The sequence below is a fragment of the Prenolepis imparis genome, unplaced genomic scaffold (assembly GCF_030444845.1).
Source record: "Prenolepis imparis isolate NDT839.2.m4 unplaced genomic scaffold, iyPreImpa1.0 SCAF_7, whole genome shotgun sequence".
NCBI classification, from domain to species: Eukaryota; Metazoa; Arthropoda; class Insecta; order Hymenoptera; family Formicidae; genus Prenolepis; species Prenolepis imparis.
Window position 1 is genome coordinate 15,401,893 of NW_028141165.1, and position 21,227 is coordinate 15,423,119.

At 34.3% G+C, this 21,227-nt stretch overlaps 1 protein-coding gene across 11 annotated transcripts in view; it reads right to left on the minus strand.

Moving 5' to 3' along the window:
* Window positions 1–227: 227 nt before the first annotated feature.
* The window catches only part of LOC145938937 (uncharacterized), a 62,866-nt gene continuing 41,866 nt past the window's right edge, over window positions 228–21,227 (minus strand). For 9 of the 11 annotated variants that reach the window (XM_083042863.1, XM_083042864.1, XM_083042861.1 and 6 more), the window contains 2 exons: window positions 6,464–6,673; window positions 228–5,267 (listed from right to left, as the gene is read on the minus strand). In XM_083042863.1, coding sequence (XP_082898989.1) covers window positions 5,181–5,267; window positions 6,464–6,673 — 297 coding nt within the window. In that variant the 3' untranslated portion in view covers window positions 228–5,180. Of the gene's footprint in view, window positions 5,268–6,463; window positions 6,674–8,816; window positions 9,000–9,581; window positions 10,707–21,227 lie in introns of those variants that run through there. The other 2 variants (XM_083042872.1, XM_083042870.1) reach the window with 2 other exon arrangements.

A 21,227-nucleotide genomic window follows, 5' to 3' on the forward strand; every position in this document is an offset into this window, starting at 1 on the left:
ATAATAATAATAATAATAATAATAATAATAATAATAATAATAATGACGGCGCAAATCTTGTGAAAATTATGAAGAATCTTGAAAACTTACATATGTTTTAAGATCAAGGTTATTGGAAGAATGGAGTTTTCTTTTTTAAAGGTTTACTCTTTTTCTTTTGAGACGCAGATGACAAGCATTTGACGGGAATAGCGAAGCGAAATGTTGTGATGTCAGTAACAAAGCCGTTTATCAATTATAATACAAGTTTATTGAATCACTGCTTGCGTGAATTAACAATGACAATAGGTCTCCTTTTCTAACAGTTTCTATATATATGTATATATGTATATATATACATATATATGTGTATATATGTATATATATACACGCATACATATATGTATATGTCTGTGTGTGTGTGTGTGTGTGTACGTGTGTGTGATGTCTGTGTGTCGCATATTTTCCAAGGTACCAAAATTTCTTCCCATATCCATCTTTCATTTTAAATATTCGCAAATCTTCGATATAATGATGATACAGCGATAACAATAATGATAATAATAACAGTAATTCAAATAATAATAGTAATAGTAGCAGTAGTACAATATAGTAATAGTAATAATAATATAATAATAATAATAATAATAATAATAATAATAATATATAATAATAATGGAGTGGAGGGAATATGCGCGCCAAAACTGCGATATTATATTAAGAGATAACAAGAATAAAATATACATGCGATCTCTCATATACATATGTATACATACAATACGTATATACATATTATGATATGGCATTGCAAATAAATTCTTTATTTATCAATTTTTCCATTTGATAAATAAAGCTATACAAATCAATTTTTCTTTGCTCAATGATGTAATTTTGATAAAAATGACTTCCGCTTCTCTCTTAGTGTTTTTTATTCTAATCTCTCTCTGTTCTTATTGATATTCTGCCAATAATATTACGAATAATTTTATATAGCTTTTCTTTGGTATTAATTAATTAATCGTGTGCATATATATGTATATATATGCACACAATACATATAACCTCGTAATGGCGAATGTGCGTATACGATAATAACTATAGTATCTATACGAATGCACCTCGTGATAAAAAAATCACGTTGGTCCTTCTCTTAAGCCGGAACATTCAACATATTTCTTTTTCCGGTTTCTTCTTTTATATGTGACCCTATCGTCTTTAAAGTTAGGATACTCGCATGCATTTTTTAGTTAAAGCTGGGTTTACATTTGACATTTTTGACACTCCTTTCAGTTTAACATCCTTTTATTGTATGATGATATCGGAGAGAAATTCATCTTCCATTTGACACTCCTTTCAGTTTAACATCCTTTTATTGTATGATGATATCGGAGAGAAATTCATCTTCGATATATAAATTTTACAATCTTTTTTGCGTTATTAGCACGTTATAGAATAAATGCCAGACGTAAAGTCAACATTACGAATCTCTGGCCTATAAACAAGCTCGTTCGACTTGTTCAGAAAAATTATACGCCTCGATGACAAAGAAGAATAATGATATTTTTTTACATTCTTCACATTTTCCATATAGATAGCGTCAAAAATATCGTCTTCTATATTCTGATCGAATATTTTATGTTATCTTTGAGTCATTTCGCATCACGTGCTCGCGCCCGAATCAGGATTTTTGGATTTAGAGCATATAATTAAAAGCGAATTTATTTCGACTATTTATGTCACCATCGTCATATATCATATTTATTCTCGCGGAAGTACTAGCTATGTCATTGGCACTGTCAAAGCACAATATATATAGGAAGCTTAGTTTTGCTATGTAAAGAAGAATAAGAACCTTCAGAGCTGGAAAGATGTCAAATTTGCATTGAGAGCGCGAGAACGGTATTGCAAAGATTGGACAAATTTTGCGCAATCGACGTTTTTGCACGATTATTTACAAATTTATTTATATAGAGATATGACACACTATGCCCCCGAGGCTAGGAAATTGCGATCGCTCGAGCACAGAAAGGCCGATCATCAATTTCGTCGGAAAATCATGGAAGAGAAAATATAGGATACGCGAAATTGTTGTCGCGTTTGCATATTTTCGCAAAGAATAATATTTTATTATATACATATAATATAATCACGAATTTCCTTTCGAAACGTCTACGAGATCTCGTTGAAAGCGAAATCGTCGATTCAGTTCGTGACCTTTTGATGTTTGAGATTTTTCTATAAGAGTAGTTTATATACATTGTATACCGAGATTACCCGATTTTGCGTCTCGATGAATGATGTTATCGCGATATGGTAACTCTGCGTACACGATTAATCGTGATATGAATCATCTGCATTCCAACGTTAATATATATTTTTCTTTTTTAGACGCGCAAAATGCAAATAAAAAGAATCAACGAAAACAATGTCAACTTTTTGCGCGTCGAAAATTCGGAACGTGTAATCTCTCTCATCGAAAGCGAAAGCCATATATCTAGTGTGATAACATTTTTCTCAACTTTGTGTAACATGACACATTGGATTTTTATATTATTTTACTAGCCGCTCGTCGGAGAATCAAGGCGAATAACAGTGAATGATGAAGAATTCAAATCTCAACCGTCGCGATATCCGACAGTAATTGTAATTGTAACTATAATTTCGCAAGTTGGCAAAGTATAAGTTAACAGAGTACTCTTTATTTCATGATAATCTTAAAAATTTATGTAACTTATTGCAATATGTACTACTGCGAATCTAATTAATTAGAATCTATCATTTATGTCGCGTGCGGCATCATGGCTACAATTACGATCATTGTTAAAATACAATTGCTATGTATTAGCATTGCTATATATATAAGTACAAGAAGTTTAATAACTCTTTAATTTTTAATCTTAGAGCATATAGATATGGAGGAAAAACTGGCCTAAAAGTGTTCCTAACATCTGTGCGAGAGAGAAAGGTATATATTTTTATTCGTCCTCTGCGCATACTCGTTATTGTTTCCAAATGACTGCTATGCAGCTGTTACCTTGTTACACTCTTGTCTCTATATCACTCTATTTTACTTTGCCTATAATGTCTGCTAGTTTAACGCACGCGCATAGAGGACAAATAGGAATTACGTATTATATTACTATACCTTTCTCTCTCGCACAGATTTTGGGGACACTCATAAAATTTATATACATGGAAGGGAAATAGCGTATACCTTCCATAAGCCGAAACTGTGTCTAACATCTGACTTTGGTTCGCTATGCGCACGCGCTAAACCATTGATGCATGCTCATAAACTATGTCGTGTAGCACTTAACTCGACACATATCCACGTACACAGGCGAAAATGCACAATATACGTACACAACTTATAACAAATATATACAATCTCGCTTCGGCTCGTGCGCATTTTGAAGATGAGGAATATTTTGAGACAGAACCATAGTTTGTTGTCTCACTTTTTGGACACTTCCCTCTTCCATTTATATATATAAGTTCTATGGGGACACTTGTTTCTCGAAAAGTATGGCTCCGCTATTCTCCTTCCATGTCTATATACTCTAAGTTTTTAATGCTGCTTCAAATCGAATAGTGCCAGTCGTGATAATTAAAAATCGACGTAGAAAGAGAAAAAACGATCGGCGTATTCTCAGACAAGTGGCTAACTTGTTGAAAAATCTCCCGAATACAATTCAATATATACGAGGATTGTCTGAAAAGTTTCCGACCTCAACATGAAAATGGCAGCACTCGTAAACAAAAGTTGGGGAATGTGTTTGCGCATGCTTTGAAAGGTACTCACCAAAATTTCAGCCATTTTGGACGCGCAGTAGTTGTTTGACAATCATTTGAGTGAGTCGATGTGAGTGTTTTTATGAAAATGGAAAAAATCGAGTATCGAGCTTTCATTAAATATCGAGTATCGAGCTGTCATTAAGAGAGATAGCAGAGGCTATGAACATGTCCAAAGAACGTGTTTGTCACATATTGAATCAAGATTTAGGCATGAGAAAGCTGTCCGCGCGTTGGGTGCCGCGTTTGCTCACTTTGGACCAAAAACGTGTTCGAATTCGAACGAGTACTATTTGGACGGGTTGAAGAGATGGGAGCATCGCTGGGAGAAGTATATAGACTTACAAGGAGACTATGTAGAAAAATAAAAATTAATTTGAAGAAAAAATGTCTTGTATCTTTGTTAGGTCGGAAACTTTTCAGACAACCCATGTATATCATCGCTATTACTGCGCTCGAGCCGATCGTTAAAAAAGAAAAGATTACAAAGAAGGATTTGTATTTATGTACGCATATCGCGCATATATCGAGCACAATATCGATCCATTCAAAGTAGGTTTGGATCTACTCTTACACAAGTAGTGTATTATACAATTATTAAAGTATTTGGTGTAAAAATATAGGATATGTAATACACGGGCGTTGCGAAAGTGCGTGGGACTTGCGCACTCTGTCAGTTTCCAAAGGATGATTTTTATGTGTTTTCGATGTCTCCTTCTCGCGTAAATAACAAACTGCGCTCCGGAGTTTCATCGTTTTTTTTTTCTCAAAAATGTTTCTTTTGTCTCGAATAACAATGTGCCAATTAAAAAGGATTTATGCGCCAAATTTTCAAACCGGAAATCCAAGACTTTATCGTATAGGCAGAGAATATGAAATTCTATTTCCAGTACGTTATATAAGTTTCTCGAAAGTACATTGTCATTTAAACCTCTTCTTAAACTACATTGCTCTTTGCTTATTTGTTTTTCTTTTCGATGCGCTTAAGCCCTTTTTACTTTACAACATTTTGAAGGTGAATCCTATCGTAGGTCCCCGCGATATCTCAAAAGGTTGTTCGCTCTCGTTGCTCTCGTTGTTGTTTCTTTTTTTTCGTCTAATTAGCGATCGTTCGAAATTTTAATATGATCGCCTTAAAAATCCTCGCTGAAGTAATTCTCCGTGAGTTTTCCGTTCGTGTATCGATCGATTCAAATATTCCTTTGTCGCAAATTGCTCGCGAAGCGCAAGCGACCGAGCAAGTCGCTCATGAAAGTCGTTTCCAGCGATTGTTAGTGCGATTGGCCATACCCTCTGTGTCGCGTTCTCTGTCGAAATTTTGGCTCGATGGCGATCCAAGACGATCGCGACGCCGCCGGGTTTCAGGTCACGTCCACCACGAATCCGTGAACCCGATTGTCGGCTGGCTGCTACGTCAGCAGTTTGAAGAACATCAAGGCTAAGGATATGTTGATGAAGAGCACCAGCATCACGAGTTGTTGTCGAGAGAACCAGTCCTGGAAATATACGGGACTTTATATTACCTAAATGTTTTTCTTCGATTTAATTATGCGCCGTTTATGCCAGCTTTGCTGCTGGTCACCATAATTTGACGAGGATTCGATTGACTTATAAACGAATTTACGTGCTCTTGTATGATAACATGATGCAATTACAATTTCGTCTTATATTTTGTAATTTTAATTACAATATATATTCTCACCATCATCTTATGCACTGACAAGGGATGTTCACGAAGTGACAAAAATCTTTTGGGAAAATGTATATATTTTTGAAAAGTACTCACCGAGACAAATTCAACGATATATATCATTGCTGCCCGAAATGAGGTCGAAAGTTAAAAAACGGAGGGGTCAATTTTGATCAAAATTCACTTTTTATCTGTTTACGTGAATATAACTTTAGCTCGAACTAAAAGATTAGTCATGTTAGATATCATTTGATTCAGTTTCGTAAACAGAGTTCAAAATGCCATTGTTCTAGCTCTAGTTCAAGTTATACGCGTGTAAACAGGTAAAAAACAACTCGCAAAATCTGAGTTTTTCGTATTTGATTGGCTGTAAATCAGTAACTGTCTTTTATTTAGCTTTGAATCTAGTACATTTTTTCTTCAACAGACCATAAGCTACAACATATGAGAAAACCAGCAGATTTTATTAAGATTCAATTTTATATAAAATTAATGCGGAAATTTTGAATTTATATGAAATGAAATTGAAATCTCGATAAAATCAGTTGGGAGGAGGGTTTTCTCATATGCTATAGCTTATGATCTATTTTGCGACCTGTTTGACTGGCTGTAACTCAATAATTGTCCATTATTTAGCTTTGACGCTAGTGAACCTTCTGTTCAGCAGATTATAAGCTACAACATATGAAAAAAATAACCAGTTGATTTAATCCGAAATCCATTTCACATAAGATTAGTGCGAGGTACTTTTATACTTATCTATCCTCTTTCAAAGTAAAAACTAATGTTGATTTTGGAACTTTGTATGAAAGATGATTATAATCTTGTCGCGTCGTTTAGTGTGTTTTTAATTAAAATGCGCAGGAATCGATCCGCAATAAGCCGCAACATATTCTGCCAGAGTATCATTTTGCTCTCTCGTTTTCCACACGATCGCCGCAAGGACGTCTTTATCAACGTAAACAATTTCGACAGCCATAGGTAAGTTCGAAGGATACTCACTTTAACCTGAGGACTGACTAGATATAAAAACGGATTGGCCCTGAGCCTCTCACTTTCGTCGATCTGTCTGCGAATCTCCTCTCTTCTCAGGCTGCTCAAGATACTAACTTCTTCCCTTGACAATGGCGCCGTAGCTGTGAGCTGGATCGATTGCGCCACGTCCGGCAGTGACTTTTTTCGTTGTAGGGGCATTGCCGCTGTCGGCATCGCCTGCACAAAGGAAATAAACAAAAAACAAAGAGAGAGAGAGAGAGAGGGGGGAGGGAGAGAGAAACAAAGAGATGGGCTTTGAACAACAAGAGAGAGCGATTATATCTTATCAACACTATATACATTAGTACAATATGTATCGTAAGGGCATACGGAGGAAAGAGAAAATGGAGTTAATCAGGCAATAGAGAGAATAATTATATAGAGTACATTATAGTATTTGATAGGGCAGGGGTATAATGTCAAGTCAACTCGATCATATCTTTGAGGAAGATTTAATTAATTTGATCAAATGTGTCTTCAAGAGACTTCAACGCGTTCAAGGATCGGTTTCGTGAACATGTATAACATGCTTTGTAATTTGTTGATACAGTTGATTAAATTATACTAATTTAGGCCTTTATAAAGGACAGATCAATTTTAAACGAAATTGTGCATTTTTCTGTCAAAAATGACTAATTATCACATATATATTTTCTCTACTCTTCGAAGCTTTTTTTTATATCAGAGCTCTATCTCTCTATCTCTTTATACATGTATCTTCACACGCACACGCACACGCACGCACGCACGCACGCACGCACGCACGCACGCACGCACGCACGCACGCACGCACGCACGCACGCACGCACGCACGCACGCACGCACACACACACACACACACACACACACACACACACACACACACACACACACGCACACACACACACACACACGCACGCTCGCACGCACACACGTTGTATAATTAGGTTATTACAAGCGAGCATTTTTTTTCTTCGTATTTCAGTTATGTCACTCGTGTTTATAATGTCAAAAATTAGACAAAAAATTCTGTTTTATATCATTTTACAAAGTTATCAAATAAATTTTCAATCACTATTCATCTATATATGTATATATAGACATCAGAGTATTTCTAATTAGTTCACATAAAATAACTAATTATGCAATTATGATTTGTTTAATATAATTTTGAATATTAGTCTATATATCTATATCTATTAATGTATCTATTAATATATTAATCTATTAATATATCTATTAATCTGGCAGAATTTTTCATAAAACTGTTATAGGATAGTGTTAGTTATATATATATATATATATGTATATATATATAAATGAATTTTGTAGAAACAATATGCTTGTCTTTTGTTAATTCAGCATTTTATGAGAAGGCTGGCAAGAAAAAAATACCAAGCATGAGCAAAAGAGAGAATCTAATCAAATTCAAGGGCCGTTTCAAATTCAAGGGTCGAGATTTCGAGTCTTGTGTTGCAAGGACCGAGGAATCGATTTATTGTGTCAACTTTAGAAACGCTTTTTCCAACCTAGTACTAAATAATTTGTATAAACCAATTTTTCGGGACTTACATAAAGACGAAAGAAGACATCTGTTACTATTTTCTTTAAAAGCAAATAAATAACATAAAAAAATGATTCTAATTTCTATGGTCGAAATATATATATATATATATATATATATATATATATATATATAATATATTGCTTTTCTTTCAAGGAAAGAAAGTTTAGGGGAAGAACGCGTACATATATTATCGCGATCATTTTAAGAATATTTTGCATGAGTTTCCGCAATTCTCACGAGACATTCTAAATTTGTTGTGCAATAGTTATTCAGCAAAGTTCGCCAAAGGTTGCATAATTGTATAGACACACACGTTTCATCTCTCGTGACACAAAGTATATACATAAAGTTTCGCATATTTAAATTGTGGCATATTTATAAACTATGTAAAAAGTTTCTTTGTTTTGCGTTGAATAACTTTCAAAGCTTGTCTCTTCTTTTAAATAAATTCGCATCTTTTTATTAAGGACAGAATTAAATAACGCGCATATATGTATATTTTCCATATTTATGTAACCTATCATATTTACCGAACTGCTTGATCAATTATTGCGTATATTTAATTCGTAAACCTTGGATCCACACTTTGTCGAGCATACGTTATCGCTAATTTTAAGGATGAGACCGATTTCACTGTAACAACGGCTATATGAGCAAATAATATGTTTCTCCTGTTTGTTATCTCTTGTTTTCCCATCCTTTCATTTTCCAAATTTTATTTACGCAGTTGTTGTTGACGTACAGTGATACGTATTGTAGATTTGTCTGGCATACCTCTACGGGAGGTGCAACAATCCAGGACTCTGAGGCTCGCCTAGCCATCAGAGCAGGACTGCAGAGCAGCGCCTCCTCCTCTTCGTCAGGTTCGACCAGATCCTTCCAAAACATGTTTGTTCTATCACGATAATTACTAAGCAGATATCTTCTTGTTTTAAAATCTTTCAAGGTTTTAACCACCTGCGGAGATGAGAATTACTGTCGTTTCTCAAGTGTAAATTTTTCTTTTCTAACTTGTCGTTTGTCTGTTAGGTAATATATATACATACACACACAACACACATATGTATGCATGTATGTATATGACATGGTTAATAAATATCTCTATATAGATTTTATACAGGGTGTCACTTAAAGACCGCTCACTAAGTACATAGCGTTATTCCTTATCAAAAAATAAGTCGAAAAGTCCTGAACAATTTTTTTTCTAGAGCACTTAATAATGGAGTAATAACTCAGTAAAGTAACGGCCAAACAGCGCCGAACTTTATCCTGGCGCACGTCAGTGAGTCGCACAGTGTGCGCGAGTACATATTACCAGGATTTACTGAATAATTACTCCATTATTAAGTGTTCAAAAAAAAAAAGATTGTTCAGGACTTTTCGACTTATTTTTTGGTAAGGAATAACGCTATGTACTTAGTGGGCGGTCTTTATGTGACACCCAATATATAAATTCTAGATTCTATATAAATATCTCTATGTAGATTCGATAAATATATTATTTTATAATATATTTTATAATATTTTAAATAAGCTTACACAGTTTGTGCCGTTGAATTACATCATTCGACATGCTGCTCATCGACAAAATTCAAATAATTTTCGCGATTATATTTGTTCTCCCGCACTGTGATTAAATTTCACAATTAATTAATTAAATTGTAACATGTTGTCACACTTTCGTATGTTGATGTGAAATCAAGCAGCCATCTCTCGATAATCGAGAATCATCGAATTATATCTGGGTTTATCCTGGAAGCAATAATAACAGCCAACCCTGGCCTTTCCGTTTACACTCGTCTCAACCTAAAGTGCTTTGCGCTGATTGACATTTGTGGATAAAATTCTTCCTCGCATTTATCGTCTCGTGGCCATCATCTATCTTCCAACTAGATTTTCAACCAGAAGAGGCACCGAAAGAGACTGGGGTGAATTTTTCGGATCCGCAGCTTCCTAGTAAGGAAGCCAGGCCGTAGACTAAATGGCCCTGGCTAGCGCGACCGAAATAGAGCGACGCCCCACTATTTTCGAAATAACTTTGCCGAACGTCGCGACGCTCACGGAGATCTGCGTCGGGACAAATTGCCAGAGGCAATCTTTGCAGTTTCGTCATGATGAGTTTATGAGTTCGTAAATTTTTCTGAAAGTCATTATTTGAGGCTATTTCGAGGCCGAAATTTTTCCAAGTTTGAGACAAAGCATTAAATTTAGCGCGAAGTGTAATAAAAAAATTTTTGAATTATAAGATGTAACGCGTTAATTGTCCGACCGCGTTCGAAAATTGCAATCCAACAACAAATCGCTTGACTCATGTGTTTAGCATGCGAATAAACCCGGCGAGAATTTCAAGATTTTCTTACGAGCCAAGAAGAGGGGATCGTCTCACTTATTTACAACTTCTTTGTCTATCATTTATCACGTTGTGTAACTTGCTCGTAGAGTTATGCAGTTTTGTAAGCCACATAAAAAAATAATAGATTAATAAATGCAACGAGTTTAATTAGCCTAATTAATTGATGTTATTTTCTTATCGCATTGATTGTTATAACAATATGCTTTTATGGTAATAATTATATTTGCATTAAAAAAAATTGCATTTGCATTTGATAAGATATGATAAACAAATAATATAAACGGCAAATAATACAAGAAAATAACGATTACATTTATTCGCAAAAAGATGTTAAAATTTTAAAGACTTTTAAAGTTTAAATATTTTTGTGGAATGTACAAGTATATGTTTACGTAAAAATGTGATTACAACTAAGAGAGGCTTAACAAAATTTGTATGATTAATGATAACGAGAAAAATAATATTAACGTCGGAAGCGCGTTTCATTATTTTCAATTGCATATGATCGTAATTTTCAGTTTTGTTGGATCTAACTTTTTGAATCTCCATATTATCTATATCTCCCCACGTTTCCATAAAAATGTTACTCGACTATTACAATTGCGTATTTGAACTCAATTGAACATTGGCAGTAAATCTTATATGTATAAAACGCATAAATCTACTTTAACTATCATTGATTGATTTTTAATATTTAATATTGCATGTGTGTATATCATGATTATTTTTCACATTTTAATATACATATATAAACTTTATGCGGCAAATGTGGCTGGAGAAAGCGTATAATTAATATTTCTTATAGACTCTTCTATAGACTCTTCTATAAAAAAGTAACAATAAAAATTGTAAAAGAAAGCTCAATATAATCCAATAACATCGTGCGATGCTGTTTAATCTATCATGAGCACACAATATATAAGTTTTTTTATACATAATATACATAAATATATACATTTAATACATCGAGTTAACGTTTGTAATATCGTTGTTTGGAGTGAACGAAAATCGATACAGTTTCTACATTCAACAAGATCGATCTTGTTCGAAATGTGATTTGAAAATTTACCGAATTACGCATAACATCACATCTATTTCCATGTTTTTGTTTGACCTGTTCTATACACATCTATACGATTGCATATCTACATATAAATAATTGTCTATATATCTATATCTCAAATCAAAATGTGATTATACTCTATTAAATACCTAGAAAAGCTGTTGTTACGTAGAATAAATTAATTATTGGCAAGATTGGCACTTAAGTAAGCGAGAGAAAAATTTTATTATTCTTATATTGACAAAGAATTACGTTTCTCTTGTATTTTTTATTTTCAAACAATCGTGCGATTCAAACGATCGTGACTAATTGAGATTCATTCATAAGCGAGTAATTTGTGAACACATGGGATGTAAATTAACAACTTGACTCAAAATCCAATTTTTGGTTCGATAATGTTGCATTCAGAATTGCATTTGTGCATTTATACAAATTATATATAAATTCTTCCTTGTCGCATTTCTTATACAATCCTTGTGTTATTGTCGAAACTATGATTTAACTTAGGGTGTTAATACATATATATATTAAAAATTGTTAAATCGACCCTGTGTATAAAAATAGCGAATATTCTTTTATAGTTTAATCGAAAATTTTGGAGTAATATCTTGTTATTTGTTTGTTTGTCCCATCCTCAGTTCGATTAGTGACATACCGATTGTAAAGATTGCATAAAAATTAATTGTATCGTAGTTGTAGGCTGTTGTTGGCAAAATCGGTCAAAATTGATGTGCTTTACTCTTAATCCTATTATCGTTATTATTCGCCATCTATGTATATGTGTATATGTGTAGCTTGAATATTCTTCATTAATAAGAAGAATAGACCGCATACAAATAAATTTGACACAAATTCCCATTTTTCCCCTTCCTTCTCCTTTTTTCTTCCTCTTTTCACGTTCTTCAAACTAAGTTTTCACATTCGGTATGTGTCTTTTGTCATATTAATATGGACGGTAAATTATATCGTATGATTTGTAGATATACTTGTGCGATGTATGATGAAACAAGTAACGTACTTACTACAATATAACGCATCTATGCAATATAGCAGCAATTGGTGATTAGCATCGTAGATTGAACCAAGACTGCTTAATAAGGCTCGCTTCGTATCGAATGAGTTTTACTCGGTCGCAGTTTTCATTTTATTTCAACAAGTCCCTGTGTGTAAATGTATAGACTCACGATAAGCATGTGTTAGAGAAAAAGAATGTTTCAAATCAGAAAGAAGGAAAAACAAAAGTGGCGTGGGGATGATGAATAATTAGAGAGTCTCTCGCAAAGCGATCTAAACTCTGCTCTGATCTCTTGACATGTAGTTTATAATAATAAGTAATGTAACTAATAATTAATTTCTATAATAGCAATAAAAATTTGTAATAAGTCAGATAAGCCATTCAGATTGAGGATTTTTGAATATACGGAAGGTATTTTACTAGAAACTAAAAACAGATATAATTATGTTAGATATCTGAGAATATAGAGATTAAGTCCGAGAGAGTCGAGTAATCTAAGCAAAAATAATGCAGGAAGAATAGGTAAGTAGATAGATAGCAATAAGGTTCAAAAGAAGGGTCGAAAGAGGTTCAACATTTAGTCAAAAAAGGTTAAAGTAAAATTGAAAAGCAAAAATGATCCCCGCCTCCACGCCACGTGCTAAGCTTACCTTCTAAACTTTGTTAATTAGTTCAATGGATATGACATTGTGCGCTGGCTTTATCTTATTGTTCTGCTTGTATATATAGGACGTTTCATTTTAATCGCTCCAGGCAAAAATATCTCGAAAAATATGAAAGATACAAAAAAACGTTACAAACAAAAGTTGTTTGATTCGAAGGGAGATATAAGATGGTGTCATTAGTTTGACCTTGAGTGAACGTGCTAAGGTCATATGGAGTTCAACTTTGTTTTTTTAAAAAATGGAATCCCCTATTTTTTACTGCACATTCTTGTAGCTTACCTCGAGATCTTTTCAAAACACTATAATAAAATATTTTGTTATGAAGTACTTTTTGAGTTATGAGATTTGAAGTTTACAGTATTTTTACATAAAATATAAAATATCTTATAAAACGTTCAGTTTTTGGTAATCTTACCTTAATATTTTTATGCACAGAATAATAAGACTAATCAATCGGAGTAAAGAAAACATAGTTTTTGCAAGAAAAAGTAAGTAGCTGCTGGTTGCAAATTACATACTTTTTTTTAAAGCCATGTGTTTTCTTTACACTAATTGATTGAGTGGTTTCATATTATTTTGTGCATGAAAATATTAAAGGAAGATTACCGCAAAAACTGTATGTTTCACAAGATATTTTGTATTTTATGTCAAAATACTGTAAACTTCGAGTCTCATAACTCTAAAAAAGTACTTCATAAAAAAATACTTTATTATAGTGTTTTGGAAAGATCTCGAGGTAAGCTACAAGAATGTGCAATGTAAAATAGGGGGTTCCATTTAAAAAAACCAAGTTGAACTCCATATGACCTGGGCACGTTCACTCAAGGTCAAATCAATGACACCATCTTATGTTCCCCTTCAAACTAAACAACTTTTGTTTGTACGTTTTCCGTAATCTTTCATATTTTTCGAGATATTTACCTGGGGCGATTAAAATGAAACATCCTGTATAAACACTACGCAAAACAATTAGGGGAGCGCTTTAAAATTTGCAAAATTTGATGATTTTTAAAAAACCATATCTCAACTTAGGGAGATCGTAGGACAATGTTTTTCCCCCCTAAAAGTAATGCTAACGCAGCTCCTGGGGGGTACTCAAACAACACCCGAGATGGTCGCCGCAGGAGTTTCAGTGGGTCGGGGAATGTCCCCAACACCACATAACTCTCCGTCCCCACGGGCTGAGGGTATCCTCTTGAGGATTTCTTCTGCGTTAAAAAAAAAGGACAATGTTTCTGGGCGCACTTTAACGGGTGAAGCCTCGACTTTAAAGTGGGTAAGGTTGCATTATTCGTCTCATCAAACAGTTTTTCTTGTGAAGCCCAAAATCAGATCGTGAAAAAATTCTGGAAATTTCATGACTTTGTAGTTGTCCATGGAAAAAGCAGGGATGGAACCATAAATTGGCTTTGCAGTGGGAAACCTTCTCTTTAAAATGCCACAAGAAACATTGCTCTATCGTACCTAGGAGCTGAGCTATCGGATCTCATAGTCATCCCTCTATTTTGCAAGATTTTTAGTAATACCGCCGGCATTCACATTATCTGATGTACATCACGAAGAAGTTGCTCGGTCGGATTTTGCACATCATGTGTATGATGTATGTGTGCGTCAATGTTAAATGTGATGCGTGTGTATGAATGACTTGCATGAAATCGAATGTTTCTTGTTTTTCAACATATGTAGATCAGTTAGTGTTAAATGCCTGAATGAGAGTTATTTGTGTGTACGTACAGTTAGTATGTAATATATGTACGTACAGTGTCCGATCATATGTTAAAAAACAAGAAACATTCGATTTCACGCAAGTCATACATACACACGCATCACATTTAACATTGACGCACACATACATCATACACAATGTGCAAAATCCGACCGAGCAACTTCCTCGTGATGTACATACATACATCAGATAATGTGAATGCCGGCGGTATTACTAAAAATCTTGCAAAATACAGGGGTGACTATGAGATCCGATAGCTCAGCTCCTAGGTACGATAGAGCAATGTTTCTTGTGGCATTTTAAAGGGAAGGTTTCCCACTTTAAAGCCAATGTGGTGGCATTTATGGTTCCATCCCTGTTTTTTCCATGGACGGCTACAAAGTCAAGAAATTTCCAGAGCTTTTTAACGATCTCATTTTGGGACTTACAAGAAAAACTGTTTGATGAGACAAATAATGCAACCTTACTCACTTTAAAGTCGAAGCTTCACCCGTTAAAATGCGCCCAGAAACATTGTCCTACGATCTCCCTAACCTGAGATATGGCTTCTTAAAAATCATCAAATTTTGCAAGTTTTAAAGCGCTCCCCTAATTGTTTTGCGTAGTGTATATATATATTCACCAGAAAAAAATAGGCCACAAACTTTAGCGCAATTTTGTAACATCTTTGAAAAACGATAACTCAGCAAAAAATCATCGTATTGAGATGAACCAAAACTCAAATTAAAGCTTGAACATTTCTCTTAACAACCTAATAAACTAAGATTGAATATTCAAGCTTTAATTTGAACTTTGATTTATCTCAATACGATGATTTTTTGCTGAATTATCGTTATTCAAAGATGTTAAAAAATTGTGCTAATGATCCATTTATTTGCGGGTGAGAGTATATATATATTAGAAACACCCTATATATATATATATATATATATATATATATATATATATATATATATATATATACATATATATAGGGTGTTTCTAAACCTATGTTAGAGATTTTAAGGGCATATTCTAGGGATCAAAATAAGAAAAAAGTTCCTATATAAACATGGGTACAAAATTTGCCTTCTCTCCGAGTTATAGTCCTCTAAAGTTTGGGAAAAAAATCGAAAAATGTATTCTAACTCTCGGAGACTTTTTTCCAAATCGTTGAAATTTCACATAGCGCAATAATTAATAGTGACATACAATAATTAATTGTGATTAAGTTTCATTTTTATGTGGTTTTGACAATTTGGTCAGATTTCGAGAGGAAGATTAGAGGGATATTAATTTTCAATTTGTGGACCCATGTTTATACGAATTTTTTTTCTTATTTTGACTCCTAAAATACGCCCTTAAAATCTCTGACATAGTTTTAGAAACACCCTGTATATATATATTATATGTATGTTGGCACATGATGCGTATTTAATCAATGCAAAGTTATATTTGCAAAAAACAAAAATTGTATGTAATGTAGAAAAGTTGTAGATGGGAATCTATTTGTCATTTTACTCAAAGTCTTTGGCCATCTCGCACATGTCGCTCCAATTTAGTGTATACTATCAGATCTGCGTAAATATTTATACGCACATTTACATATAGTACATATATTGTACATATAAAAAGATATATGTATCCTTCGTTTATGGTTGTAAATATAGTTGTATGGTTTTGTATTCCTACCTTCTCTCTCTCTCTCTCTCTCTCTCTCTCTCTCTCTCTCTCTCTCTCTCTCTCTCTCTCTCTCTCTCTCTCTCTCTCTCTCTCTCTCTCTCTCTCTCTCTCTCTCTCTCTCTCTCTCTCTCTCCCTCCCTCCCTCCCTTCCTTCCTCCCTTCCTCTCCCTCTCCCTCCCTCCCTCCCTCCCTCCCTTCCTCCCTTCCTCTCCCTCTCCCTCTCCCTCCCTCCCTCCCCCTCCCCCCCTCCCCCTCCCCCCCTCTCTCTCTCTCTGAGAGAAGACGTGTCAAACATCGCTCTGCAAAAGTGATAACTTTTAAGTGGTTATATAGTGAGGGAGAGTGGCGAAAAAGTATTGAAGTAATAGTTGCATAGACCGGGAATAGACATGAGTGTTATCTAGCAGGAATATGCTGATTTGTGAGCGTGAGAGTTATATTTCTTGTATGAGGCATCGAGATCTCACGCGACAGGTAGACATTAAAGGTGGACACAAAGCGCTGACGTGTGAATTTGGACAAAGGTAATTGACCGCCTATGCTGGTATTAACAGCTTCAGCCGGTAATTATCGATATGAACGATGAATATGACGAGTATCGATGCTCGGCATGTAAGAAGGCCATAAAAAATCAGGTTGTTGCATGCAAGTCTTGTGTTAAGCTGTTTTACCATCCAGGTGTGCAAGTAAACATAAAATTTATGATAGAAATCGCGAACTGGTGTCGTGTCCTGGCCCATTTGAGAAATTTACAATTGAAAGTGAAGCAGATATGAAGAAGGCACCGACAGCAGCGGGGAGCAGCAGAGAAAGACTAGGATCTACAGGATCTACGGGTTCGTTTACGACATCATGCAGTGGAAATAGAATATCAGGAGCGAGTGGATCATCGAGTATTGACGTAAAAATAGATTGGCTTGTAAAAACTGTGAAAGAAATAAAAGACGAAACAGCATGTAAGAAGGAAATTAAAATGATGATTAAGGAAATAGTTCGAGAAAAATTTGGAAGTATTAAACAAGAACTGGAAGACTTGAGAAGAATTATACAAGGAGGAGCGGGTGGACTGGCAGGAGGAGCTCAAAGATGTTATAGTGAAGCAATTAAAGAGAAGAAAAAAGAAAATATTATAATTGTCAAACCCAAGGTGCAACAGGAGAGTGAAGCAACTAAAAAACTAATAAAAGAAAAGGTAGATATCAAGAATATGGCTATGGGAATAACGGAGTTAAAAAAAGGAAGTAAGGGAACAGTGATTCTCGGCTGTGAGACTGGAGAAGAAATGGAGAAGCTAAAGGCGACAGTACAAGCCAACCTGGGCGAGAATTTTAACGTTACTGAGTCACCGCGGATGAAACCTAAGATAAAAATTGTCAATATTGGCGAGGAAGAAATGGAGTTGAATGATGATGATTTAATAGGTACAATTAAGAAGCAGAACAAAATTGACGCGAAAAATGAAGGAATTCATATGCGAATAGTGAAGAAAATAGTTAAAGAGAAAAGAAATGATAAAGATCAGTCCGGAAGAAGAGGAAAAGATGGTATCGTAATAATTGAAGCAGATGAAGAGACTCATGAAGTAATGTTGAGCAAAGGGAAACTGAGGATGGAGAAAGTGTCCTGCATTCAATCACATTAACATTAAAAGATGTTTTAAATGCTGGGGTTATTATCATATTGCAAAGAATTGTACGCGTAATGAAATATGTCACAAATGTGCAAGAAATCACAAAGTGAGTGAATGTACAGCGACAAAGAAAAGATGTATAAATTGTATGTTTAAGATTCAAACATACAATTTGAAAATAAATGATGAGCATGGCGCACTTGATCCGAAATGTCCAAGAGGGCGATACAGGAGGAGAAGAGGAGGGCCGGCTGGGAGGAAGATAAATAGCAACTACAGAAGGAAACGGAATTAATACTATATACAAATGCGCAAAGTTTGATGGCGCATAAAGACGAGATACAGCATCAGATTATGAAGAAAATAAATCCTGCGTTCATAGCGTTATCAGAAACCAGAGTGACTGCTGAAATTGAAGACTGTGAAGTGAACGTACCGGAGTATATAGTATGATTAGATGTGATGCTGAAAACAGAAATACAGGAGGGGTTCTTTTATATGTAAGGGACGATATTAAATATGAGATAGTATTAGTAAAAAAGTTAGAAGCGAATTGTTGGTGTGCTGCGATTGAGGTGAAAGATAAATTGTATAAAGGAGTAATAACAGTAATATATCATTCACCGAGTTCATCGCATGGTGATTTTGTGAGATTTCTGGAGGATATAATAGAAGAATTAATAATACGGGGAGAATGTATAGTAATAGGAGACTTTAATATAGATATTATGTTGGACTCGTTTTATACAAAGAAGTTACAAACGACAATGTTGAGTTTAGGCATGAAACAATATGTAAATAAACCGACGAGAATTACGAAAGATAGTAAGACAATTATAGATTTAATTTACGCTAATAATAAAATAGAAGTGCAAGTAATTCATGAACCTAAAATAACGGACCATGCGTGGTTAAAAGTTGATCTTAATGCGAATAAAATTGATAATAAATACAGAGAATTTAGTGCTAGGAATTTTAAAGAGTTTAATGTAGATGAATTTATTAAATTAATGGAAAATAAATTAGGAAAAAGCCAAGATATGAATGTCAGTGTGAGAGCGAAGAAACTTGTCGATAATATAGTAGATGCGTTGGATGCTACAGCACCTAGAAAAAAATTTAGAATTCCGAAAATATGGGAAGGGAAAAAGTAGTTTTCGGATGAAATAAGGGAAGCAGAGGCTAAAAGGGATGAGGCGTACAGTAAAGCGTTGTATGATGACACGGATGAAAATTGGTTACAGTTTAAAATCGAAAGAAATGCAGTGGTTAAATTAATCAGGACAAAGAAAAAAAAAATACTATGAAAATATGATAGATCATAACAAGGGAAATCCGACATCTATGTGGAAAACCTTAAAAGAAATAATAAGGGGCGAACCAACGGGTACAAAAAAAATTGAGAATATAGATTTTGAAATATTAGATAATACTGAAGGGCGCAATATATAGCTGATAAATTTAATTTATATTATATACAGAGTATTGAGAACATAGTAAAATCTATAAGTAGAGATAAGTTAGGAAGTCCAGGTAAAAGAATTATTTTTGTTATTGAAAGCGAGGGAATAATGAAAAATTTTGAGATGATTAGAATAGAGCATTTACAAAAAATTGTTATGGAACTACCAAAAAAGAAAGGTACGGAAGAGGGATTAACTAGTGATATACTTAAAGCAGTATTTTATGTAATAAAAGAGGAATTTATTGATATAATAAATAACTCTTTGAGGGAAGGTTGCTGTCCAGAAGGTTGGAAAACGTCTACGATAATACCGATTCCAAAAATAGAAAAAGCCAGAAAAGCAAGTGAATTTAGGCATATTAATATATTACCAATATTTGAGAAAGTATTAGAATTAGTAGTTAAAAAGCAAATTGAGGCGTATTTAGAAGATAACTGTATTATAACAAAACATCAGTCAGGTTTTAAAAAACAGTATTCGTGTGAAACAGCGATTCAAACAGTCATTGACGAATGGAAATTGATAGTTAGTGAGGCAAAAATGGTGGGGGTAATTTTCATGGATCTCAAGCGAGCATTTGAAACGATAGATAGAGAAAGACTGTTAGAGAAATTATATCAATACGGAATTAGAGGAACAGCTTTAGAATGGTTAAGATCATATTTAAAGAATAGAACACAGCAGGTACGATTTAACAATGAATGGTCTACATTATTGGCCACAGAATATGGAGTACCACAAGGATCTGTATTAGGACCTTTGTTATTTATAATATATATAAATATAATATATATACGATATATAATTAAAGTCTGTCCGGAGGGATGTAGTATAAAAATGTTTGCAGACGATACGCTAGTGTATGTGACTGGAGGGAGTAGTGCGGAATTAGAAAGAAAAATGAATATGGCATTTGTTACAGTGGAAAGATGGATGAATACAAGTTAAAAATGAACGCAAGGAAAACGAAATATATGATAGTTCGAAGTATAAGAAAAGAACTGAGAGGTAACATTACACTGAAATGTTTGGATGGAACGGAGATAGAGCGTGTGGAAAGAATGAGATATCTAGGCATAATTATTGATGATAGGTTAAGGTGTAAGGATCACTGTGATTATATGCTAAAGAAAATAGGGAAAAAAATGAGTTTTTTAAATAGAATAGGTAACTACATATCGGCATACACTGGATGTATTATATATAAGTCAATCATAGCGCCTCACTTTGAGTATTGTGCGACGCTGTTAATTGATATGGGAGAAACACAACTGAATGAATTGCAAAAAGCGCAAAACCGGGCCATGAGGGTCATATTGCAATGTGATAGATATACCAAAGTGGAGAGTATGCTGCAAGCGCTGCAGTTTATGTCCATAAGACAGAGGCTGAATTATAATGTGTGTATATTTATCTTTAAGATTTTAAAGAATATGTTACCGGATCAATTAAGAAATAAGTTAACAATAGTGGGAAATGAGAATGAAAGACAGACCCGGCAAGCCGGGGACATTGTAGTACAGTTTCGTAGAACAACGAGTGCACAGAAGAGTATGTTCTTTGAGGGAGTGAAAATGTACAATGCCTTACCAGCTGAAATAAGAC